The sequence below is a fragment of the Triturus cristatus genome, chromosome 8 (assembly GCF_964204655.1).
Source record: "Triturus cristatus chromosome 8, aTriCri1.1, whole genome shotgun sequence".
Classification (NCBI taxonomy): domain Eukaryota; kingdom Metazoa; phylum Chordata; class Amphibia; order Caudata; family Salamandridae; genus Triturus; species Triturus cristatus.
This window is the reverse complement of record NC_140591.1, coordinates 328,091,506-328,118,146: the sequence shown is the minus strand read 5'-3', so window position 1 is coordinate 328,118,146 and position 26,641 is coordinate 328,091,506. Positions and strand designations below refer to the sequence as shown.

At 44.3% G+C, this 26,641-nt stretch overlaps 1 protein-coding gene across 1 annotated transcript in view; it reads right to left on the bottom strand.

The window, feature by feature from the left end:
- The window catches only part of GTF3A (general transcription factor IIIA), a 115,203-nt gene extending 94,656 nt beyond the window's left edge, over nt 1-20,547 (bottom strand). Inside the window, exon 1 of the mRNA XM_085621629.1 lies at nt 20,333-20,547. Within this exon, the coding sequence (XP_085477755.1) occupies nt 20,333-20,521 (189 nt within the window). The 5' untranslated portion in view covers nt 20,522-20,547. The remainder of the gene's footprint in view (nt 1-20,332) is intronic.
- Nucleotides 20,548-26,641: the final 6,094 nt, after the last annotated feature.

Below are 26,641 nucleotides of genomic sequence, written 5' to 3'. Positions count from 1 at the left end.
GGCTGTACTCAACTTGGAGAAAATCAAAGTCTTACATTTGAAGATCTCTAGCTTAATGAGTGTTAGGAAGGATGGTAATGGCTCTAACTTGGTAACTATGAGAATATAAAATTTCAAACATGCCTCCATTTTTCCCTGCTTGTATGAGGGAAGAAGCAATGTGGAAGGCAAGAGGGCTGGAGAGCACACGCAGAGTACAGTAAAGCCCTTAGCACCAGGATTCATACCAAAAGGCAGAGGTGCGCTGAAAGTGTGCCTCCAGCCCTTGCCCAACCACTACTGCTCTAACCTTACTTTCCTAACAGAGAGGCTAGGAAGTTGTCCCACAATCTTTCACTGTGCAGAGGGGCAGTGAGAAGGTACCCAAAGATATATTACCTCTCATGGGTGCAGATGTAGGACTTTTAGGCATTCAAAAATGTTTCCAGAGGTATGTCTGGAAACCGGTTAGTCACATTTGAGGTGTAATCCTGGCAACTTTTGTGCACATCTGCTCATGTGAAAATCTACCAAGTAAGTTCAAAACTTTCCTATATGGAAAACTTTGCTTGCTGTGGGAACCCCCTTCCATTGCTCCACCCTTTTCATGGCGGTTCCAGGACATCTGCTGTGTCAGGAGTGACATTTATGAATACCCATGAAAGTTTGTGGGTCTGAACAAACAAGTGGCATTGCAGATCCTGGAAGGCTGACTTCCTGTAGTAGTTTCACTCACTTAAAACATCCGACCAAGTGAGTAAATCATTTTACTAGTGGAAGACCAGATTTTGCAGGTGTAGTCCAACCATCTTATATCTACCAGTACAGCAGCATACCTTTCCTGCTCAGGCAACTGATAGAATGGTCAGAGAAAGTAGCACAAGCCGGGTCAGCTTAATGATATTTTCTTTTGATAAGTTAAATTTATAAAACGGGCAATGTCTAAACACATGCAAGGGGAAAATGACAGCTTTATATTTTCAAAGTCTGTTTTACAGCATGGTAGGGTAAGTGCATAGTTGCATACCAACTGCATGGATTCTCATTGGTGCCAGCAAGGTTTTTATTCAGATGGTGTCCTTGTGTTCAACAGCTGTCAAATTGTTGTAGTATAGTATTGGAAGCAGACGTCTACTAGGAATTCAGTTAGTTTACTAAAAAGAACCTTGTAGCATCCTCATGACCAGTCATTATAGCTCAGCTGACCGACCGTTCCAATTACAAGAATGGAACCCAATGACACAGGAATGTACACTCCTAAAACATTCCATGTAGCTGCATAGCCAGTAGCTATACCGGTTGTCAAAACCCTTGAGCTAGAGTTATTGGCCCGAGGCTCTATAATGAGGCGGAGGCCCTTTAACAACTGGCAAAGCCTGAGGCAGAAGGCTAGAAGGCCATTAGAAAATTCCACCCACTGAGGGTCGAATGGCCCACATATTTATTTTTAAGGGAGAAACTGAAACATTGGAATATTGAAGCAGAAGGCTTAGATCAGCCTTTAAAAGCCCAGAGCCATTTATTTAGCGATTTTTATATAGCACAGTCTTGACCCTAGTAAGGTACCGGAGCGCTTTACAAATGGTTAGGCAAGGAGAAAATATGACAACCAAGCAACACAAATGCCGTCAACTGCCGCAAATCAGGAGCGGGTCAGTGAGTTGAATGCCCAGACGTGACGAGTGCGATCCCAGGTAATTTCCATCTGCTGAGTCAGAGCGTTCTAGTGTACATTTTTGTTCAAAAACAGTTTGACCTTTTTGAAGGAGGTGATTGACAGATTTAGTCTGTTTTCAGGTTAGGGTGTTGCAGATTTTAGGGGCCATTCCAGAGAATGGCTCAGTTGTATGTTCTCTTTCTGAAAGGTCTGTGGTTTTAACAATAAGGTGCTGGCGCTCCTTGAGGATCTGCAGCACCCAGACAGTTCCAGTGTGTCAGCTATGTGCCATGCTATAGACAACAATGCAGAGCCCAACATTAGTGTAATAATGGATATTAAGGCTACAAAGCTCTTTTAGGGGTGGATTTGGTTATAAAATGGAAGGGAGCCATTGATACAGCACTAGATACCCGCTCACAATTTTGGCAAACAAGAGATCTGAGGTGAAGAGAAACAATATATGACAACGATTACACAGCGAGGTAAAGTGGAAAAATTCAGTCTGTGGGAGGTTCTTTTACACTTCGTTGGTAACCTAGACAATGAAATAGAATATTTAATCAGATAAAGCACGGTACAACAAACAAAGGAAACAGGGCATAGTTAGAATATGGATAAACCAAGGACTGCTAGAATTAGTGCTCCTACATAAAAAATAAAAAAAAAGCTGGCACTTTCTGAGCCTTACTATATAGTCAGAAGGCTTGCCTAAACGGAGGCAAAGATACATTGACATTCTCTGCATTTATAAACAGTTAATAGAATTAGATCGCTGGCATATTCAGCGTTTGCAATAATCAGAAGTGGCATAATCAGAGCCTTACTAGAATACAAAAGACGCCATAATTAGGTGTAGTCTACTGAACGCTCCTGCTATGAAACACACCAATTCTAAAATGTTCGAAATAAGATGATGCTTTTTGGAAGATTAAGCCTTTGGCAGAACTTAGACCCATTTCCATGGAGACTGCGTTAAACTAGATTTGTAAACAAAAAAACCCCCCAAAAAAGCACCCCTCTCTTAATGAGCTTCAGCCTGCATGCCACATTAGCAAAGGCAATGCTTTGGGACTCGGTAAAGCACCACATGGTCTATTCCATACCATGGTTCATACACAATTTCTCCACAAGGTTTTGCACGTAGCGTAGATGCACCCTATACGATTTCTGTAAAGCACACCACATTTATTGCAGCAAGGTATATGTTGTAATTTACCACATGGTACATTCCGGCCACCCCCATCCTCTACTGTAGTAATGTAACGTTCAGAATGTTGACATGAAGGCAGCCTTGGAATGTTGACGAGGTTGCCTTCACTTTATGTTCATGCCAGTACGCTGAGGATGCAGTTAACCTTTTGACTTGAATAAAGATAACGAAGTTTAAAGATAAAGTTTGTACTTACTTCAGATGGCGACGAGGATGACGGGAGCTGTGACAGGGACGGCGCTGCATCTTCCCCTGTAGATACTTCGACTTACTGGCCTTTTGGAAGCACTTAGTTCGCCTCCTTTTTCCGGAGAATTGACAGCGCTCTGACACCGGACTTTTAAGGTGGTGAGGAGATAAGTGAGGGGGGAGAGACTGTTTAGATTTACCCTCCATCATTACACCTCTGTTATGGGGAGCGGAGCAAAATAAATGTGCGTGACTGCGGCAGAACAGCACTGGAATGGAGAATGAAAAATGAATAGTGAAAGCTGTGGTGGTTCACGGGCATACACTGAAAAGAATTCATAGTATCTGTGTGAGAGGACATTAAGAATTCACGAGGAGAAAAGGATGAAAGTGGTGATACAAGGGGTGTTGTATTGAAGAGGAGCATCAGGCACGGACATTGGTGCGGTCCGTAGTGCTACGCTGGTGTCGTGTGCCCTGAGGTAGCGAGAACGTCAGGAACCGTCGAGGCAGCTAACGGCCATCGCTGTAGCCGAAGCGTACATTGCCCTAAGTGGAACCATATATCCTGGTGGCATCTGGGGCTCAAAAAAAACCCCCTTCCCCCCCCCCCCCCCATCATCCTTCCTCCTTTCGTTTCATGGTACCGAAGCAGCTTTGACGCTCTAAGGCAGCCGACTGAAGCGGTCGCGCGCTGGACTCGATATTAAGATTGAACGCAAGTAAGCGGTTGTAAGCTCAAGCAGCACGATCCCCGTGTGAAGAGCGCTGGGCGAAGAAAGAATGGAACTAGGTGTAAGGAAACTTCCCAATAAGGAAACCTAAGGAGAGCAAACTCACCTCAGAAGCGGAGTTCTCCTCACAAGATCAAGATCGTCAGGCTGGCGAAGGAGGGATTCGTCATTGCTCTACAGTGGGACGCTGGGAAATTCAGCAAACAAAGAAAGAGGACTGTGTTTAAGAGAAGGATAAGTGATTGAAGCTTAAAGGAGTTTTTTTCGGAAGATACGAGGTTCATGTGCAGATTAAAGAGGGGAAGTGTTTGGAATTTACTGGCAGTGTAAAAGACATACAGGAGTGGAAATATTTTTTTATTCAAATAGGGTATAATCCTGCTGCCTTGTAGGTAATCGCTTTGCCTGCCCTGGTTTTCAACTTTTCAGTCACCCCGCATCCACAAATGGCAGGGGCAGGGATGAGTCAGCCGCCTCCATTCCTTAATGAGCTGGGAGAGCCCGAAATACCTTGGAAAAGATGGGAAGGTATTTTTAAGTCATATTTGATAGCTATAGGAGGCGGGAATTTTTCTAATCTAAGAAAGCAACACATTCTCCTACATAATCTGGGAGTACATGGAAGGAAGGTATTTGAGGACATTACAGGCAGACAGGTGGAGGATGAAGGTAGTGGAGAAGATGAAGGGGTGGACGTGTATGAATACACATTAAGGAAATTAGAAGCTCACTTTAAAGTAAAGATAAATGTGGTGTTGGAAAGACACAAATTCTTTAAGAGGGCACAAAGGAAGGAAGAAAAGGTGTCGTCATACATAGCAGTATTGAGAGGCATGGCAGCCACGTGTGAGTTTGGGCAACTTACGGACTCTCTTATTAGAGACCAATTGGTGAGATGCACCAATGAGGAGAAGGTTCAAGAAGAACTACTTACTAGAAACCCAGACTTGGAGGAAGCCATTAGTATAGCTAAGGGGTTGGAGCATACAGCACTGTGCATGAGAGAAATGAAAGTTTCAGAAGGAGCAAAAGAGAAAAGTACAGGGAAGGAGAATGTCAACGAGGAGGCAGTATGTAAAGTAGAGAACAGGAACAAAGATTACACAGGAAATAAAGGGGAAGGCCTGAAGTGTTTTAGGTGTGGTAACCACAATCACCTAGCTAACAATTGGCGCTGCCCTGCCCGTAATGTAGTTTGCAGGAAGTGCAATAGGAAAGGACACTTTTCTAAAGTATGTAACGTGGGTACAAATAAAGTCCATGTAGTGGAAAACAGAGAGAGAGATGAGGAAGAAGAAAAAAGTTACATTTTTCAGCTGGAAGATGAAAATAAGGGAGAGCAGACACAGTATCCCACATGCAAGATAGAACTTAATGGGGAAAAGTTTAAAGTGTATGCTGACTCATGCTCCCCATTCACCCTCGTGGACAAAAACAGGTTCGAGGAGAAATTTGCTAAACATAAGCTCCTACTAGAAACAGCTGACATTGCCCCCATGGGTTACAATAGGGTACCTATACCATTGGAGGGGATGATTAGAATGAGGATTTCGTTTAAGGACAGGCACACAGTAGGAAAAGTGTATGTTACCAAGGAAGGGTCTAGTCTATTGGGGTGGAAACACCAAAAGGAATTGGGAATAAAGCTTGACCCCAACAACCAGGAGCAGGTGTTGTTGATAGACCCTCCAGAGGTGGGATCAAATTTAGTGAAAGAATTCCCTGAAGTATTCAGTGACAAGCTAGGGGTACTGAAAAATTACATGCATAAAATTGAATTGAAGGAAGGAGCAATTCCGGTGGTGCACAAGACTAGGTCGATCCCTTTACTTATGAGGGAACCCCTGAGACAGGAATTGGAAAAATTGGTGGAGCAAGGGGTCATACAGGAAGTAGAATGTGTGGCATGGTTGGCGCCCATTGTCATTACAAGTAAGGAGGGTGGAAAGAGCATCCGTCTATGTGTGGATCTCAGGACACTGAATGCCAACATTGTGGTGGACAGACACCCCTTACCAAGGATACACGAGATGTTGAGCACACTGCAAGGGGCTAAGTTTCAGTGTTCTGGACCTCTCATCGGCCTACCACCAAATCAAACTTCATCCGGAATCACAACCATTAACGGCGTTCACAACCCCATTTGGCAACTACAAATTCTTAAGAATGCCCTTTGGGCTGGCATCAGCAGCATCGGCATTCCAAAGGGTGATGCAACACGTGTTGAAGGATTGTCCCAAATCATTGTGCTTTCAGGACGACATTCTAATTTATGGAGCAAATGAGAAGGAACACAATATGAATGCGGAAAGAGTACTCAACAAACTAAAAGAGGTAGGGTTTACCACAAAGGAGAGCAAATGCAAAGTAGGAGTAACGGCGGTAGACTATCTGGGGCATACCATCTCAGAAGAGGGGATAAAACCAAAGATAGATCTCGAAGCAGTTCGTAAAGCACCTACACCATCAAGTAAAGAAGAGGTACTATCGTTCTTGGGCCTAGCGGAATACATGGCCAAATTCATTAAGAACTTTGCAATGCTAGCTAATCCCCTTAGAGAGATCTTAAGGAAGGACATGCCGTTCGTGTGGGAGAAAAGTCAAGAACAGGCTTTTGAGGACATAAAGGAAGCAATAGTGACGGCACCATATATTGGCAACTTTGATGTTACAAAAGACACCATAATAACCACGGATGCAAGTGGCAAAGGCATAGGTGCTATGCTTACACAAAGAGGAGGTGGTGAAGTCAAAGTGGTAGCGTTTGCATCAAGGGTGCTATCAGCGGCAGAGTCTAATTACTCTACAATAGAGAAGGAGGCATTGGCGGTGTATTGGGCAATAAAACATTTCAGCTTCTACGTGTGGGGATTGCCCTTTGAAGTGTGCACCGACCACAAGCCATTAATATTCTTGTTCGGCAACAAAGTCTTGGAAAACATGACTCCGCGAATTGCAAAATGGGTTCTAGGCTTGCAGGGCTACAACTTCAAGACAGTGTATGTCCCTGGCCAACAGAACAAGGTGGCGGATTTTTTATCTAGAGCACCAGTAGGAAGTCATGAGGAGGAGGTCAAGAGCAATGAGGGAGTTGGAGGTCAAACTCCCAGCTATGACAAGGAGTCAGTGGGACTATCACCTGGAACAGGATAGCATTATCAATAGGGTGAAAGCTTGGACAATCAAAGGATGGCCCATGAAATGCAAGACTCTACCAGAAGACATGCAACCATACTGGAACGTAAGAAATGATCTGTCCATTGTAGATGGATACCTCCTCAAGTCAGGTAGGATAGTGCCACCAGCTGGATTAAGAGGACAGATCATGGACCTTGCACATGAGGGGCACCTGGGAAGAAGCCTATGCAAGGCAAGACTGAGAGCGGAATATTGGTTCCCTGGAATGGATACACAAATGGAAGATAAGGTGAAGGAGTGCCATGCATGTGGCGTAAGCGATAAAACAAGATGTATCCGGAAATCTCCGCTTAGTCCCGTAGAAGTACCACGTGCTCCATGGGACAAGTTGGGATTCGACATCACAGGCCCCATAAGGCCTAAGGTACCACAGCAATGGTACATCTTAGTGCTTATAGACTACTACTCGAACTGGGTCACACACAAGTTCGTGACCAACATAAACACAAGATCGTTGATTGAATTTTTGAGCGAAGTGTTTTCAAAGGAGGGCATTCCCTCCACCTTAGTCACGGACAATGGTGTCCAATTGGTATCGGAAGAGATGAAGGAATACCTGAAGGACATGTCAATAACACACATACGCACCCCATTGTACTGCCCAAAAGCAAACGGAAAGGTGGAGAGGGCTAACCGTATGTTGAAAGAGTGTATACAACTAGCTGTGAAAGCGGGGAATCCCATAGAGGGGGCTCTGAGAGACATGCTTTGGGCCTACCACACCACGCCTAGCCTCTCCACAGGTCATACGCCTTTTGAACTATTGAGGGGGAGAAAGGCGGGTTCTAAACTATCCCCCAACTGGATGATCCCCAAGGATCCGGTGGTGGTTGATCGGGAGGAAATCAGCAAGAGAATTGATGCCAGACAGGAGAAGTATAAAGGGTGGTACGACAGAAAGTGGGGGGTGCAGGAAAGATCTTTCAGAGAGGGACAAAGGGTGGTGATAAGGAGACCAATGAACATTGGGGGCAAGGAGAAGTACTATGAGCCTGGGAAAATAAGAGAGGTCAAAAGAAATGGTCATCATGGAGGATGGGAAAAAAATGGAGCATGGACAGGGTGGCCAAGGGTCCCAGGGAAATGGACCAAGCAGGAGAGGGTAGGTATCTGGCCCAGAGTTCCCGAGCAGAAAGGGCGCAAGGAGGCAGGGAACTTAGGGATCGAAAACCCCCAAGTTGGCACAAGGAATTTCATATGAGTTAAGAAAACATTGCTTTGGCTTGGTTTGAATTCATCTGGGATGTTTAAGGGGTGAGCTGAGGTCTTCTTTATGAAGGGAGATGTGTTGTAATTTACCACATGGTACATTCCGGCCACCCCCATCCTCTACTGTAGTAATGTAACGTTCAGAATGTTGACATGAAGGCAGCCTTGGAATGTTGACGAGGTTGCCTTCACTTTATGTTCATGCCAGTAAGCTGAGGATGCAGTTAACCTTTTGACTTGAATAAAGATAACGAAGTTTAAAGATAAAGTTTGTACTTACTTCAGTATAGCACAGTGTTAAGTCTTGCTAGAGAAAAGGCAGAATGATATAAGCCTAGGGGTTTAGGTATTCACAAAGTCTTGTAGCGGCATGGAGTTGAATTAGAATTAGATTACGGGCACTAGTGACTTTGTTCTAACTTGCTACTTTAACCCCTGCGCTGCGGCGGAAATTCCGCCGCAGCGCTGGGGGGTGCGGGGGGGGGGGGGGGGGGGGGGGGGACAGCGCGGTGGTCCGGTGCTCATGACGGAGCCACGCCGTCATGAGCCACGGTTGGGCTGTGCTCATGACGGAGTGGTTCCGTCATGACTCCGCCCACAGCGCTAATCGCCCGCACAGGCGGGGAATTAGCGCCGCGTGGGCGGAGCAGCATGACGGAACCACTGCGTCATGAGCACACGGCAACCGTGGCTCATGACGGCGTGGTTCCGTCATGAGCACGGAAGGAGTTAAGATGTACTTAGTAGACATTCTTAGGACCATTGTTTGGTAGAGCATGTCCCACCCAGTTCTTGTGATTCCATTTCCAGGCAATGTGCAATGCATTTTTTGGCACTTACTTGCGGTTCCCCTTCACAGGTATTGGAGCCCAATGGTGATGGATGAAGGGGCCTGAAAATGAAGGCCTGCATTTGTTAATTTACTAACACGATCAGGTACCTCCAAGTAAGCGCCACAGAGCTGCGTTGCAGAGAGGTGTAAAAAGGGGCGTGGCCTCGGACCACCTCTCTGCAAGGCAGCCCTGCGGCGCATACTGGAGGTACCTGGTGGGCTAGTTGAAGGGGAATGAATGACCCAATTTAAAACGCGACACATGGCGCGTTAGAGTGTCGCTGGGAGGGGGCGGGGCCTCCGGCATGATGCCTGTCTTTTCAAAAAAAAGGGTGGCTTCCCTTCTTTTTGCTTTTTTTGGCCACTGGGGACCCCATCCCCCAGGGCATGGCCACTTATGTTTTTTTTGTTTATGGAGGGGGCTGCATAGCACCCCTCCTGAGGCCTCTATTGGCCCCGGGTACCCCATCCCCCATGCCGGTCCTATCTGTTGGGGACCGTGGGGGGTTGAGGGAGGGGGAGAACAATACCAATTCCCCCATGGCATTGCTAACAAAATCCAAACCAGTATTTGCTATGACAGGGCAGGCACGGCCATAGCAAACAGCAGTCTCCCCAGGGCCATGAAGGGCTCCAGGAAGGGACCGCGCTGCCCCCCTCCCACCTAGTGCCCCCCTCCCACCTAGTGCACAGCCCCGGGGAGGTGGTGGTCCCCGGGGCTCCGTAACGGACCCCCCACATATACATATTAGTGGCAGTCCCCGGGGACTGTGGGGACCCCCCCGCCCCCCTATCAAGCCCCCCCCACAGGTTTATTTATTTTGTTAAAAAAGCCCCAGGGCGGGCCCTTGGAGGCCCCCCACATTAAAAAGGAAGCTCCGGGGGGGGGGGGGGTCGCAGTCCCCCAGGCTGCGGGGGCTCCCCGCATATATTTCTTGGGAATGCCCCCGGGACCTGGCCTAACCGGGGGACTCAATTAAATGAAGCACCGGAGCCCACGCTTCATTTTTTTTTCTTTTTTAATTTCGGCAGGATTCGCGACACCAGTGCGAATTTCGCCAAAAAATTATAACACGCTTTTGGGCCCTGGTGGTCCTTGTGGGACCCCCCCCCCCCCCAAGCAGGTCTAGGGGGTCAGGGTGTTTCTACCATGCCCCTTTTGTTTTTAAAAATTTCACTGTTTTCTTGTGACCGGTTCTATGGAGTCACAAGATGGCTGCCAACACTACCTGGTTTGGAGTGTTGACAGCCAATTAGAATAAAGCTCGTGGTCGGGAGGGTTCGCGAATCCACCGCGGCCATAGATATCGAAACTTTCATTTTTTGAATTTCACACAACTACTGAACGGATTAACAACAAACAAAACAAAACAAAAAAAATTGCTTTCTGAATCAAGCACTACCTTTTTGCCAAATTTGGGGTTATTCTGTTCAGCAGTTCGGGCTGTAGCCAGGCTCAAAATTTCCTATGGAAATGAACCCCACGAAAAATGTGTTTTGGAACCCCCATTTTTCTCAGCCCCCGCTTGACGAATCACCCCCAAACTTTCAGGATAGGAGCGGACCTGGATATACTTTTTTGGGGGAGAATGTCGCACAGATGCGTCAAAAGACACCAAAGTTATTAGCAAATCAAAACAACGCTTTTCCTATGGAAACTAGGTACTAACTACCTACTGGCGACTGCCAATAGGATAGAGATAATTATGTATATATATATATATTTTTTTGTATTAAACAATCTTTCCCCGGTTCAGGGAGCAGGCAGAAACACCGTTTAGGCAGCCGGCATTTGGTAGTTCAAAGCTTTATTTCCAGGCCTAACGCGTTTGAGGTAAAACCTCCTTGCTCACAGGCATCATACATAGCAGCGTAGATTTAACAAGTAGCACATGTTCCAGTCTGCTTTTTATTACACCCCCCCCACCCCCACACACAGGGCAATGAGATCCACACCAATATACACACTAACAAAAAACAAGATGTGCACCACAAGAATAACCACTGGATACACAACAAATTGAGACCCTTCGAGGGTCACTTTTCTTTGGCCTCCCCAACCTTTGTCTTAAGCTGGTAGCACCCACAACCCATTAGAACAGGACCTCAAATATTTGGAGCACAATGACTGTGTCCAGGGGATATAGGACTACTATTTTCCAACCAACATGTAAATGAAGCCCAGAGGATTGGGGTTAAATCGAGGACCCTTGCATTTTGTTTTGAAGACTTGAATTATTTGTATTCATCATACACATAACATGTGACAACTCATTTAACAAACTCCCTACCTCCTTGCATTGAAGCTAGGTACAAGGACCCAGATTTACTAAAAATGATTGCAACGCAGCAACTAAGGTTACTGCGCTTCATTGCATGAATGGGAAAAGAGCATAACCGTGCCAAATCTACTAAGATGTGGTGTAGTTTTTCCCCCTCTGAGCTGGCCCACTTGGCTGCTATGCGCCAATGCACACACCCATGTACCGTAGCACAAGGGTGCCTACGTTCTATAAAGATTAGCTTTTGTACTGAAAGGAGACCCTTCCACTACAAAAATTATCCTTTAACACATTTCCTGCTTTGTATGTCTGCTGTACAATTTGTTAAACTCCATGGGTGGTAGACATTTCTTTGGCAACCTAAAAAGGACTATGGTTTTCTCAAGCTATGAGCTATTCACTGGTATAATGACATTTTTTGAAAGAACATCCCCTAGTTAATAGTTATGCAAACCATCACTATTTCTATACGGCAAAATAAAAACAGACTTATAGTACTTTAGTGGTTATTACTAGCCAACAGAGGACACATTATCACCACTAGAATGAAAAAAACATTGAATTCAAGGTTAGCCATTTCACTTCAGAGGGGTGTGGAATTTAATAAGATATTAACATGAGATAGGATGCTTCCTAAACCTACTTGTCCTGTAAAAAATATCCACTTGTCCCTTTGGTGCCACACAGTGAGGTGACAAATTATGGCAGCAATCTCATACAAGACCACTGATAGACTCCCGGATTATGCCTGAGATAATATAGCAGGGTTTGGATGCTAGAAATTACTAGATTTTGCTACATTATTGTACATCTTCACACTGGGGCTGGAAATAACAAAGTGGTAATTCCAGGGTTGGAACGTCCAGATGAATCTGTGCAAACATACAAACTTGCATGTTTAAAAATGTACCAGCTCTTCTCTAATATTTTTCCACACTTCAACAAGTAGTAAATTTACTCCCAACAAGGGCATAAGTAAATCTTTTAAGGGTGAGAAAAAGGGGTGGAGGGAAGGTGAACTTGCAAACACTCAGCAGAATTTTAGATAATCAAATCTGTACATACATAATTTACTCACTGTAGGAAGCTGGCTCTGTAGGATATTGCCACTAGGAGGCAATACAGTGCACACAGTCCAGGGGTTCCCCAAAAATGTAAAGCTCATTTCAAAACCTAAAGTGCTCTATTAGTGGTAGTGTAGGACGGCAGCCTTAGGCCTAACAGAGGACTGGAAGACATTTATTAGAACAGTGATCAATAATGGACACACGACTTAAGAGATCAGACCAATTTTAGAAAAATATACTTTGTTTATAATTAACTTTAAGACCAAGGTCACTGTCAGTTCAGCTCACCAAGGCCCAGGGGCTTCAGGTGCAGGGGCGCCTTTGAACGTCGGAGTCTTCATATAGGAGCCGGTTGTGGTCAGGGGGAGCCTTTGGATTCACACTGCAGGCGCTGTTGAGGGGGGGGGGGGGGGGGAAAGAATCAGGAGAGGTTCGCCAATACTGGACACAAGGTCAGGATCATTGAGGAGACTTCACTGCACAGGTGAGCCACTCAGACTCCGGCCATCGGTGCAGATCTGGAGTCTTTGGAATAGGTTTCTTCAGGACAGGTCCACTGTCCATGGGAGATTTGAGTCTTTTTCTAAGGCAGCAGTCCTCCCAGGGGTTTCAGAGGTTGCTGGCTGCAAGACAGGTCGCAGGTTCACAGAAGCTGGACAGGCTGGTAGGGCTGGGGCCAAGGCATTCACCGTCTTCAGTCTTCTCTGCAGGGTCACTTTTTTTTTTTAAGGTCGTCGCAGATCTGAGTTCTAGGTCTGGGGGAGCCACCTAAATACTAAATTTAGGAGGAGTTTTAGAGGAGTAGAAGGTAGGTCCAATGGGCACCTTACATGGGGTGACTACACACCATTATGCCACCCTATGGGAGGGTCAACAAAAAAATGCCAGTACTGCACTTCAATTCAATAGTTTCTGCTAATTGAGTAACAATCCTCAATTCGGAAAGACAAATCTTTTAGTCTGGTTTCTTATGAACATTTCTTTTTATTTTGGATTTTATTCCTAAAGTTTTTTTTCTATTTTTTGTTGGACCTTTTTTAAACAAAAATTATTTCACAACAAATAGAGACTTGAAAGGTATATACAAAAAACATCCAATATATACAAAGACATCAAAAAATGTCACAACTCACATATAATGTATATCACTTTACAAAATATTTAGTGGACACATTAAACATTCAAAGGACAACATAAAGTGCACTTAGAGACATGAACATACAAGACTAAACAAATTGACGACACATTAACAAATACAGCCTGTTCAGAAACAAGTGTAAACGCCCTGTGTTAAATAAAGTTTTTTGAGAACAGGTGCGGATACTCGTGATTAGTACAAGATTTGTTTGTTCATATTTTCATATAATAGACCATCATGATGGTTTACACTTGTTTCTGAACAGGCTGTATTTGTTAATGTGTCGTCAATTTGTTTAGTCTTGTATGTTCATGTCTCTAAGTGCACTTTATGTTGTCCTTTGAATGTTTAATGTGTCCACTAAATATTTTGTAAAGTGATATACATTATATGTGAGTTGTGACATTTTTTGATGTCTTTGTATATATTGGATGTTTTTTGTATATACCTTTCAAGTCTCTATTTGTTGTGAAATAATTTTTGTTTAAAAAAGGTCCAACAAAAAATAGAAAAAAAACTTTAGGAATAAAATCCAAAATAAAAAGAAATGTTCATAAGAAACCAGACTAAAAGATTGGTCTTTCCGAATTGAGGATTGTTACTCAATTAGCAGAAACTATTGAATTGAAGTGCAGTACTGGCATTTTTTTGTTGACTCTTGTATTGGCGCAGCCTTACTGCGTTGGAGCCAGAACCCCTATTGTTGCCACCCTATGGGAGGGGGCATAGACATAGCACGGATTGGAGGAGTCTCCCCATTTTCAAGATGGTGGGGACTGAAAGTTGTGCCTCGCCTCCCCCCCCCACCTTAGGGCTGGGGCTGACAGAATTATTCTTTTGAATTTCTGCTGCTGGTTTTCCTAACCAAAGTGGGGGGGGGGGTGTAAACCAGAGTCTGCCATCTGCTGCTAGCAGCAGAGGCTGTGGGGGGTGGGAAGGGATCTGAACTGCAATGGCGGCAGGCCTTTGAAGCGCCCCTCTTCCAGCACCAGCCCAACCTGGGAATGAAGCATGACACCTTTGCCCAAGATAGGCATGGTTTCTGGTCCCAGAGAGCAAGGGACCTCTACCCAAGGGTCCAGAAACATGTCTGGTGTTGGCTGGCTGGCTGCCTACAGCCAGTCAAAGACCACAGCATGGTTGGCAGGTTCTCAGGGGGTACCTTTGTTGGTGCCTCTCAGGGTACATGGTACAATAAAAAAAAAATCTGAGGGGACCATGCTCTTTAGCTCCCAGGCCCTTGGTACTCCGAGTACCATTTACTAAGGACTTCCAGAGGGCATGAGTGCCAATTAGGATTTGTGTTTAGGGAAGGCTGGCACAGGGGACCTGGTTTGCATGGACCCTGTGCACTACATTTAAAACTACATAAAAAACTAGGCAAAAAGTGTGGGGCTAACCATGCAAAAGCACTACTCACATGAGCTAAAGATGCAATTCACAAACAAACATTTTCTAGGAGTACGATTACCAGGCCTACTTCAGTAAATTAACGAAAGTCGTAAAATCTGCACTGATGCAAGTACATTTGCCATGGGTGCACTTGTGTGCCTTTATTAAATAGTTGGACCCCAATTAGGTCTAGTAGTACCCATGAATTATTATTTTTTTTTTTTATTAAATATCCATCTACTGCGCTGTGAGGGACAGCATTCTGCTCTTTCACAAGGAGCTTCTTTCACTGCCTGGGACTACTATGGCAGTGTGCTCTTAGACCAAAAAATATTTTGCTTTTAACCAATGTTTTTGTTCTAATGGTGAGGGGCCAGCATCTCCCACAACAATTGAGTTTTAAAAAACAGTTTGAAAACAAGACATACACTGACCAAACCAAAAGGATGACCACCCGCGCCAGACCTATTGGCTTTGCCAACTTTATTTTTATGTTTTCCATAATCTCTTGGAAACTGGCTTTACACTGTTTTTTCCATTCGGAATATTTTTGGGTACACTAGCATTTATCAAACTCATTTTATTAAAAGATGCTTTAAAGAAATGGTACCGTAAATGTCACTAGAGTTCAGCAAAAAAAAAAAAAAAAAAAACGTTTCTAGTTGCATTTTTGGGGTGAACATTTTATTTAAGGCAAAGAATCAAATCTTGCTTTCAAGCATCTGCATCTAATGAAAGAGCATTATACACTGCCTCATTGTTAAACTTTGCTAACGTGTGTATGTATTTTTATTCTATATTCACTGTAAATAGAACAATCCGAGTTAATATTTTTGTAGAGGGCTCACCATAACAATTTAGGCTTTGCATTAATGAACCGCAAATACAAGGTCAAACATGACCATATGGATACAGATATAACCATTACTACAGACAATGGCTCTGCCACAGACCCATAATGTGGTACTGTGAACGGTCAGCCCGCGTGTGTGTGTGTGTGTGTGTGTGGGAGAGGGGGTGGGAAAGAGACAAATAATGAAAACTTCTTGTCCATGACCCCAAACAATAGGTCCTGGACATCGGGCTATATGAATTCTACACACACCAGCATCAATCAGTAACTTGTGAACCGCAACAAACTCATTAACCCACTGCATTATCTTACACAGACTGCAAATGGGAGAGCTACGTTACACACAATCTGCAGCAGGCATATTAACTATAGCTGTTTCATGAGGATGCCAACCTTTAAAATATTACACTAATTTCTTCAGCAAGTACACTTAACACTCGAGTTACATTACCAGTATTACATCAAGACTTTTTTTGTATGCAAGAGATTGATAGGGGCTTTTCTACTAGGGTCAAATTTTAAGCGCTTCTGATGGAACTGGACCAGTGGTAATCGCCTAAAGATGGCTGCTCTTCAAATGGACTCGAACAACAAGTTTCAATGAAATTACAATGTAAATAGTAAATCACATTAGGCTTTAAAATGAAAGCAAGACAAATTAAAATCAAACCATGAAAGCATATTAAACAAGCATTTGCAATGCACCGGTCTCGCCTTTGGGACCTTGTATGTATTTAGCCATGCAGCATATTAGTCCGGGTGCCGAAACATCTACTATTGTTTAATATGGAGGGAAAGTAAGCACCAAGCTGCGTGACACGCCAGGTATGGGAACACATGGAGAGAAATATTGCCTCGTATGACACTGAAATAATGTAAATGTCACATAGAAGCAATTTGAAACCTTGGCAGCTGTGTAGAACCTGACTATACAGGGACATCTAGTAATCACCGGAGGTACTGCACCCTCATATATCTAACGGGGAAATTACGTCTGCAGGAAGCACAATACTCATGGAAAATTTGCATTTCCACAATGCTTTGCTACAGAGCAGCCACAGTTTTATTCTCGCATGATTATTCTTTAAGAGTATATCACGGGATGATTTTTGTTTTCAGCTTTATTATTTAAATTTATACCCCCGTAACATTGGTGTGATGTATGTTTTATCTGCAATTCCATTTGCTAACTATGCAGTGGCAGCTTTATGCTCGGTCTTATGGTTAAGAGCCGTCACGTGTTGAATGAGGTTTCAGTTACGTTATTGTAACTGTACGGCTGGGCAGCTTGCTGTGAGGCAAGGTGGCTGATAGATGGGCCTACCTGTTTTTTTTTTTTTTTTTTTTTTAACGTAAGTTGGTTGGCTGAGCTGCACTGCTGTGCAGGCCAGACTAATGCTTATGAGGCCAAGCTTACGTACTCGGCTAAATCTATGGTTCGCACAGTTCAGCTGGGCTAGTTGGCTGCCGTGTGGAGAGACGGGCTGGACAGGCTGGAATGTGGCGCTGAGTACCCCAAGCCGAGTTGCTGAGGGCAACGGCCCGTGGCAGGCTGGCTGAGATAAGGCCTTGTACTCATTCATTGTACTCAGTGTGATAGAGAAACTGTGTTAAATGTTTGGGGGAATCCGATAAGTAGCTCGCGCGCTGCCTTCTGTTTAAAGCTAGGCCACAGCAATTCGGGAAAGACCACGTCATCGCGTGCGCGCAACATTAGAGCGTGCGCTCCCCTTTCAATTGTTGTTTGGAAAAGTGAGGTTTGTGGTAGAGTCGCACCACCCGCGAAGAAACAAATTAATGGATATAATTTTCAACAACTGGAGGATTGCGCTTAAAACTATGGAGTGCTCCTGCTCTTTCAATGTGTCCTGGCAGCTGTGTAGAGCCTGACTATACAGGGACACCTAGTAATCACCTGAGGTACTGCACCCTCATATATGTAACGGGGAAATGACGTCTGCAGGAAGCACAATACTCGTGGAAAATTTGCATTCCCACAGTGCTTTGCTACAGAGCAGCCACGGTTTCGTTCTCGCATGTATTACATTCTTCAAGAGCATATCGTGTGATCATTTTGATTTTAGCTTTGTTTATTATCTATACTTGAGAATGATGTGCATTTACACCCCGTAACATTGGCGTGATTTAAGTTTCTTGTACTATTAAAGACAACCCTTTGTCTTCATCCACTGTTTTCCGTGTGACAGGAATGGGGATATACTGTTAAATATATGGAGCATTTCTCCCGGCCCGACTGGCCTAAGGCTGATAATGGCTGACTGTGAAGTGGTTCGCACAGTTCAGCTGGGCTAGTTGGCTGCCGGGTGGAGAGACTGGATTGTGGTGCTGAGTACCCCGAGCCGAGTTGCTGAGGGCAACGGCCAGTGGCAGGCTGGCTGAGATAAGGCCTTGCGGATAGATAGAGAAAAAAAAAAAAAAACTTTTCTTATTCGTTCACTGTACTCCCTGCGGGAATCCGAGAAGTAGCTCGCGCGCTGCCTTCTGTTTAAAGCTAGGCCACAGCAATTCGTGAAAAGACCCCGTGCGCGTAATTCTCATTAGGGCACGCGCTCCTTTTAATTGTTGTTTGGAAACGTGAGGTTTGTGGTAGGGTTGCACCACCCGCGAAGAAACAAATTAATGAATATAATTTTCAACAACTGGAGGATTGCCTGGGGGCGATTGGGGTCTGCCAGCAGCACAGCTGCATGGCCATGCCCCTCTCTTCACTCAATGCTGGAGCTGTCAGTGCAAGCGCAGTTACGTCACGAGACTTTGCCCTAATGGGCGTGTAGACCTGCTGATAGCGTCATGCGGGACTTGAGCAGGGCATATGCATACCCACAATCCTATGCACTGTGAAAAGGTATCTATCTTCCATTCACAAACGACTTAACGATATTTCTCACTATTTTAGGTGTAAGGCAGCAAAGTACTTGAACTGGGCTGTCACACTTTGCCTGTTAACAATTTTATCAATGTCGCTCTAACAGTCTTAGGTAACGTATACCGTGAGATGGTTCCGTTAATCAATTATAGATAAGCATCATTTGTTAGTCTTTGGTCTTGTCATTGAATTAACACTTAGTGTGGCAGTGACATTGCATCGACACGCCTCTCCTTCCAAGGACTGGGCATGCGCTCACACACGCTTCCAGACGGATTAGGCCGCGTGTCAGAAAGAAGTGCGCCGGTAAAGGGGTCAGTAGCCTTGGAAGGATACAAATGACGACTTAATCGTCATGAGGCGGGACTAACAAGCCTTAAACCAATAGGAAGACTGTAGTTACTGACCTAAGCCAATATAAAAGATGGGCGGAGCTTCCACAGAAACTTCCTCACTAAAGTGTACACTGCATGTCTCGTAGAGACAGCGCAAGCGCTGTCTAGGCGAGACCTAAAAAGGTATAAATCATAACAGGTTGCGAAATAAATGGTATGAGTTAGTTTAAAAGAAGAGACAGCAAGTAGCTCAGAATAAAGTGCAAATACAACAGCAGAACAAAATAAAGTTCAGCGAAAATAAGTCATAAATCAGAGGTTGCGCCTCCCAAAGACCAGGGGAGAGTGAGCCAACAGCCTTAGGAAAGGGCTTTTGTTAGAATGCAAAATACAATGAAATCATACATTCATTACAACTGTAAGTGCCACACTGATTGAAACAACCAGGTTAAAGAAAGAATAAAATTTCTGAAACCATATTCAACACTACCACAGATTCACATAATGCAGATCCCATCCATAGGGCCCTCCAAACAGGTAATACAAATGTCACCACAAAATATACAAGGGCAGGTCCCAATCAGAAATCTCGTTGGTCCAAGTATTAAGAAGATTCACTCAATGAAACTGTGTGCTACAGACCTCTAAAGAACGTAAACAACATTCTGTACTTGGGAAAGTGAGATAACGTTCCAAACAGTGTATACAAAAGGGACTTGTGGGTGAACAGTGTGTGCAAGATAGCTAACGTAGGACTGGTTAGCGAATTTGCATAAGCACAGTTCCTTCAGCATAATGCCTTTATTTCAACCATGTTAATTATTTTATCGTGTTAATAACATACTGCATGCAATTATAAAAACCTCTCCTCCAATTTCACCCTAGTACCCAACATACAATGCATTCTGTTTATGACCAATTAAGGACATCTGGAGAGGTCTGTTAATTATTTTATTTGTTCTCAATTCTTATGGGTGAAGGGTGGCAGACCTTAAAACAAAATGCATGTCTTTGTACTCCTTAATTTAATTGTTATCGACTTTACAACAGTTAATAGCATTACCTTTATTGAGACACTTGAGCCCTAGAACACCTCTACATGCCATCTTACAATTGTCTTTCCCTCTGTCGCCTTTAATGTTATAGACTATACCACATCACTCCAGTAAAACACATTTATTAGCATACATGCCTAAACACTTTGAACGCTTGTGCCTGCAATCGCCACAAGCAATAGTGATTCCACATGACGAAGGTGCAACAGCAAAACCATGCATGTGCCTATGCCCGTTTAAGTGCGGGTGACGCACAACAGAACTGGTCAGGATAAGTAAAACTCCTCCTGGAAGTAGCACCCCCACTCTTACCTCGCCAGTGTGTTTGCACATGTGCGCATTCAGCTTCCACGCCTTATTGAAAGACGCACTGCAGTCCGGATCGGAGCAGATGTAGCGCTTCCTAAACTCGTCCACGCCGGTCTCACCCATGCTTTTAACGAAGCAGTCTTGCAGCACCCTGCTCTCGATGTCCGGAGACCAGCTTTCAACAGCCGCCATGTTTGTAAAGAAGGCTGAGGTTTTATTCAATTGGTAACGCTAAGAGTTACGCCCCTTCGCACGGAAGTCTTGATGACGCTCGATGACTTCAGAGTCAGAATCATTGCACATGCGCAGACTGTTTGTTGACGAGCACACACTTTGGATACTCCTATAGAGCTTGGGGTTTTCCAAGCGTTAGAGACAAGTAAACAAGAGAACAGAAAAGGTAGCCCTGGCAGAAAAGGTAGCCCTCCTCCTGCTAAGGTTTACTATAGAGCTGTTTTCTTTTCACATCAAATTACATCGTGATATTTCGTATTGGTGCCGAGTTTTCTATGAGGGCCCCACGAACAACTTAGTTCAAGTAACTCATCATCATCATAATCTTACTTGTGTGGCCACACCGTTATTTATTTTCACTTTGCATAGCTGCCAAGGTTTCAGATTGCTTATGTGTGACATTTTTATAATTTCAGTGTAATTATGAGTGACATTCAATGACTATGAGTGACACTTTCTTGCAATCAAAATCAAGCAATGAAGATGAGGGAAACATATAAATATTGGAAATTATACCCATTTCAGCAATAAGAAACTCTAAGAACATCTCAAAACTGCTTCACAGCACCAGAAATGGAAGTGCACTAGAATGTGAGAGAGGCCCCAGCGTAGAGCCTGAGCCAGCCTCACTGACGATAAACTCAACATTGTGCAAATTGCAGACAGTTAATGCAATGCTGAGCTCAGCTCAGGCGCTGTAACTTTACTTATAGGGCAAGCTACTGGCTCAGGAAGTTAGATAAAATATCTCTGTGACACTCCCTCCTCCCACTATTACCTGCTGTCTCTCCTGTGCAGTCACCACAGACTGCATCAAAGAAAGCTTGTTTTATTCCGCGCCAGCACCGCCCCTCAGATAGCAGTGCTGCAGAGAAATACCTAGTGGAATAAAAGGCCTTACCAGCCCTGACTACCACAAAATATGTTTTGTATGTTTCCATTACCATCTTGTTCGGTGGGTTACTGTTCTGTGGTGTGTACTGTTTCAACAGTATACCCTACAGAATTAAAACATCACAAAAAATACAAATATAAAAAGGCCTCTCAAGCAACAACAAAAAAATTAGCAATTACAATACCAGTGAAACTAAAAGGGCACCACAGATATATAATGTTGCAAATGGTAGCAGTGAGGTCCGATACTAAATAAAATACAATCATGCCTCCTGACTCTTAATAAGCAGCAATACACACTCTGTGCTGAGGTGAGCATTCTACACGTGTCTTTCACCAACTTTCAAAACAAACTGCTTGACATGGCCATCATTACTTTTCTAAATTAGTCCCTCAAATATGAAATAAACTAAGAGTGACAGAAGCAGCAGGGCTGTCGATTACCGTGTCTGGCTGCCTTCCTTCTTCATAACTCCCGAATTATGCCGTGGAACAAACCTTGGTGTTACAATAACCTCAATCATTTTGAGGAATTACATTTTTTTTTAAAGTTTATATGTATATTCACATTGCTTTACAGTGGGCCCTAAATAAAAGCAATACAGTGAAGATTCAAAGTGAGTCCCGAACTTACCTATTGATGGAGCAGGTAAAGCAACATTTTGTATACCTCCTCTATCTTGCATGAAAATACTAATTAAATAACCTACTTATTATAATTTACTAATTGTGTGCTGTGTTATATTAACTTAACCATTTGCATACACCAATTACACGTGGGAAACTGCTATTTGCATGGCAAAATAATTTAATAACTAAAATCTGTACGCATATTAATAGTAGTACATGTGGTAATAGAAATCGCATGATTTATGTTGCTTTTGTGAAGTCTGCATTCTCGTGGAGGACCGTAAAGGTAAATATAATTGCTTTAAGTGTCGCTATATGCTAGGAAAATACTAATACATAAAGGAATTAGTGAGGGTTTAACAATAGAATCTTCATTTCTTTGTATTAATTATTCTTTTGTGTTTGTTTCGCTTAAGTTGGCATTTGGGCCTACCTAGAAAATGGCACCCGACATGGAGTTCAGAAGTGGCCACCGTCTCGTGAGCGCGATGTCTACTGCGCAGACTCGGATGGCTCCGTGAACTTCCTATCAACCTTTGCACACCATGTCCTCAGTCAAGGATAGGAACTTGGTGGACTGCCAAACTCCGAACAAGTAAAAAACTGGTTTAAAGGAACAATTGGAACATACAAGCAAAACCTAAAACATTGTAACATAAGGATTAGCAGACCCTACTGAAGTGAAACAGCAAAATCCATGTGAACCATTCTGATGTAAAATTGGACGTTTTCAATCAGCCAATAGCGTACTTTCTTGGTCTAAAATTGTTTCATGTTATCCCGAATTTCATTATAAAAGAGTAGTAGAATGGGGAGGGGTCTGCTACCTGCCACTGGACCTCTGAACTGCTGTTCGGATCTGATCTGAGATGTTGATGCTGCTGTTTGCTCTATGACCGCAAACCTATTGATGACAGATGCTTGCACGATTTTCTGGTCCTTAGAGATCTTTGGGATTGTAGCGTACTGAGCAAAGAACTTTTGGACCTATAGCTTTGGCCTGCTTTACTTGGAAAATTGGCGGCTAGAATTCGGTTATGCAGAGCCAAATGAACTAGAAAAAATCCAGACTAGGTAAATATAAATGTCCAGCAATTTGTATTAATTGACTAAAATTTCTAAACTTTGATTAATTATAAATGTTGGGACTAAATGAATTATTATTTAGATAAACAATTATTGATTAACAGAAATTACGAGTTTTTGGTTATTAAAATGAAGAGAGTAAAAGATTCTGAGTCTTAAATGTGTTTTAGCTAGTTCTAAATCACCATCAACCAATCCAACTAATTGGGCCGTCGACCGAGTGGTGGAGTGCCTTGATGTTTAGGATCAGGAATCTATAGGTGGCGGATGCTAATGTATATTTTGTAACATAACTTTTCTTCCCTATAGGTTATAAGGTACCCCCACACATGTCCAGCGCTAGAACTTTTCATCCCTCCTGTGTGCAGACTCGTGAATGGTGACGTATGAGAGTTAGTGTTATGGGCCCCACCAATGAATGATCAAGTGTGATAATGGGTCTGCGACGCAGGGAGGATATCTGTATATATTCCTTGAGTCTCAATCTTGTGCTGGATCACTGGCATTGTATTCAGAGGAGCAGTGCTTCTGTTCTGGGTGCCACGCAGCTGACCTGCCTTGAGACTGTCAGGCCTGGCAGGACAGGAGGGTCCTTCTCTGTCATGTCAGGAGTGGTGAAGTCCTGTGTGAACTGTCTGTGGTGAGTTGGGCTCTGCTCGCCATGTGGCAGACAGAACAGGCGGGCTGAGACAGGAACCGTCTGCTGAAAATGTGATATCCGGGGGCTGGTGCAGCAGCTGTGGGCCGCCAGAGTAGCAAAGTGATTTTTAGAGACTGCACCGGCAAATTATGCCCACTCTGACCTCCAAGGGAGCGAGAAGCGCCACTTGTTAGGCCGAGAAAAGGTTGAATGAAAGTTGGAGCAGCCATTTAGAACATTTAGCTGTGGAGTGCACCGTATGCCTGTAATAATAATAAATGTTCCAAAATAACAGACAGTGCAGCGGACTCCACTTACGCTGGGCCTGGTGCGTACTTCCTGCTGTTTTACAAGCAGCATATAAAACGGGAAAAGAGAGTCCAGACACGGACCTGCAGGCTGCGGACCGCGCTGCCACTAAAAAACGATTCAATTTGTGCATTTGCACTCGCCTGGCTCCGAGTCTCACAGTGACACGGTCACTTACTTTAGAGGCTTGCCACTGCACAGTTCAGTTTATCGGCCAGCCGCCCCGCCTGTGTCCTCAGACTTGACTGCAACAGATTAGTCTCTCCCTCGGCAAACGGGCACGGACGGTGCGACACTCCGGCATTAGACTAACTGAAACTCAGCAGCGGGCCCACTGCTGCACATTGGGGCTTCACATACGCTCCGTCCTGTCAGGTTGGGTCTGGCGGTAGCAGCCGGGTTCATGGCAGCCCACCGGCGCGCAGCACGCCTCCACTAGTTCCTGCTTCCTGAATCTGACCTCACTTCCCTCCAGGACATGAGGTCAGGTCACATCCCCCCCCTGGGGCCACAGTCAGTATGCTGCAATTAACCACTCCTGAGGGCACAGCAGGCACCGCCTGGGTGTCTTGGTATCGGACAAAGGACTGCCTCGGCCGAGATACATTGTAGCAGGCAGAAGTCCACAAGTCAACATCATTAACTGTCTGTTTACTGTCTGAGCCTGTTCTGGTGGCAGCGCCCAGGCCGGAAAGTCTGCAGTGAGAAGCAGAGCCGGCGCACAGGTGTCACAAGCGTGCCAGCGTGCACGCTAGCAGCCTGGCGTTTCCATTTTCAGCGCTGGTACAGCAGAGTGAGACGGTGGCATTAAAATGCGTGACAATGCATTTCAGTGTGGTGATGCGGAGCACCACACTGAAATACGTTAGAGTCACACCTGTTGCGTGATACTTGGCAGGCCTGACTGCGTTCCTAGCAATCTGCACTATGCTCTGAAGTTATTAGGGGTCATCAAAATGGTGTTTCCATGATGCGAGAAACTAGGGCTAAGGCGTGAGACTATAGTTAGGGTTCCAGAGAAGTAAGTAGTGCAAACATTACCACATCCTTTCAATTCACACAACTGTCTTGGGGGTACCTATTTTTAAAAATAATTTTTTGCATTTTTATATTGCGTGAAGTCGACCCGAAGGTATTGGAGTGCTTTACATGAGCACCAGTTACATTACACAAGGACTCATTCATTTTTGGTAGGCACGGGGGAGATTAAGTGATTTGCCCAGAATTACAAGTTGTTGCGAGGACGCCGAGACTTGAACCTGGTTCCCCAACTTCATAGTCCGCAGCTCTGGCCATACAACTTTCATTCCAGATTAGTTTGTCTGGTAGTATCACTGAGTATCCGGGGATGTATGGGCCCATGTGTATGTTGGAAAACTGAAACTAAAAGTTACAAAATTCTTAGTGCCTGATACACTTTGATGTCATAGCGAGAAAAATGAAAATGGATCCGTTGTGGGCGCAATAAAAAACATAAGTTACTAATCATTGCAACTTTAGACACACAGTTAGCAACCGTTCTTTCCAGAGAACTAACCCTACATATATAAACTCATGCCATGGTGGTATACAAATATACAAGAAAAGCTGAAAACTGACGTATTCTATAGAGTGTAACTCTCAGCATGATTTTTGTAAAAACAAAAAAAAGCACAGACATCTCACAGATATGTTTAGTAGTCACAAGGGAGAAAGAGCTTTCTGCTCGTGCGGATGATGTGACAGCAGAACATTGCACTGTGAGGCGGTGGAAACAGTGGCTCGCCCTGGAAACAAAACATCAGAAAGCTCGCTATCCAGTGAACACTTAAAACCGAGATTAAGAGCTGTGCGAGTTAACAATGCAGACAGAGACAGTCAGTAAGTGTCTGTCTCCATAAATTATCCTCCCCATAGTTGGGTCACCTTTGCAGAAAAGGTTTGTTCGTATTATCCAATTTCTGAACCCGAGGTGTTATGCTTGCATGAACTGATTGAACATAGTGATCTTGCCGGCTCTTAGCGTGATTATATGTTGGATTATAGAAAGCGTATGTTTTGATACAAAGGTGGTGGTGCACATTACCTAAGGCCTTGAATTTGATTATTTTATGTACCTGTGCTTGCAACCAGTGTGACGTGGGAGGGCTGGAGAAATGGTCATTTTGCCAAAGATGAAGCGGGTATATATGTCTGTGGGGATATGTAGAGCACAAACCTGCTAAGGGCAATGGGGATCAGTACATCCGATCTAACATGTACACCTCTTGTCTCTTAAAGACCGATGAGATGATGAGATAGATGATGATGACGTGTCTGTGCGACTTACTAGTCTCTCGAGTCTCGACTACTCGTGCAGAGGAAGGGTGGCCAGTTTGCCCAGCAACAGCAGAATGACCAATCACTGCATGGCCTAACAATAAACCATTACACTGATTGGCCATTGCTACGTTGGGCAGGCCCTCTCACCCCTGCGGTGCCAAGTCAGGTCTGTGGCCGCCTCTGCTAGTGCGAGACTAGACTGGCAACTGCCTCTACAT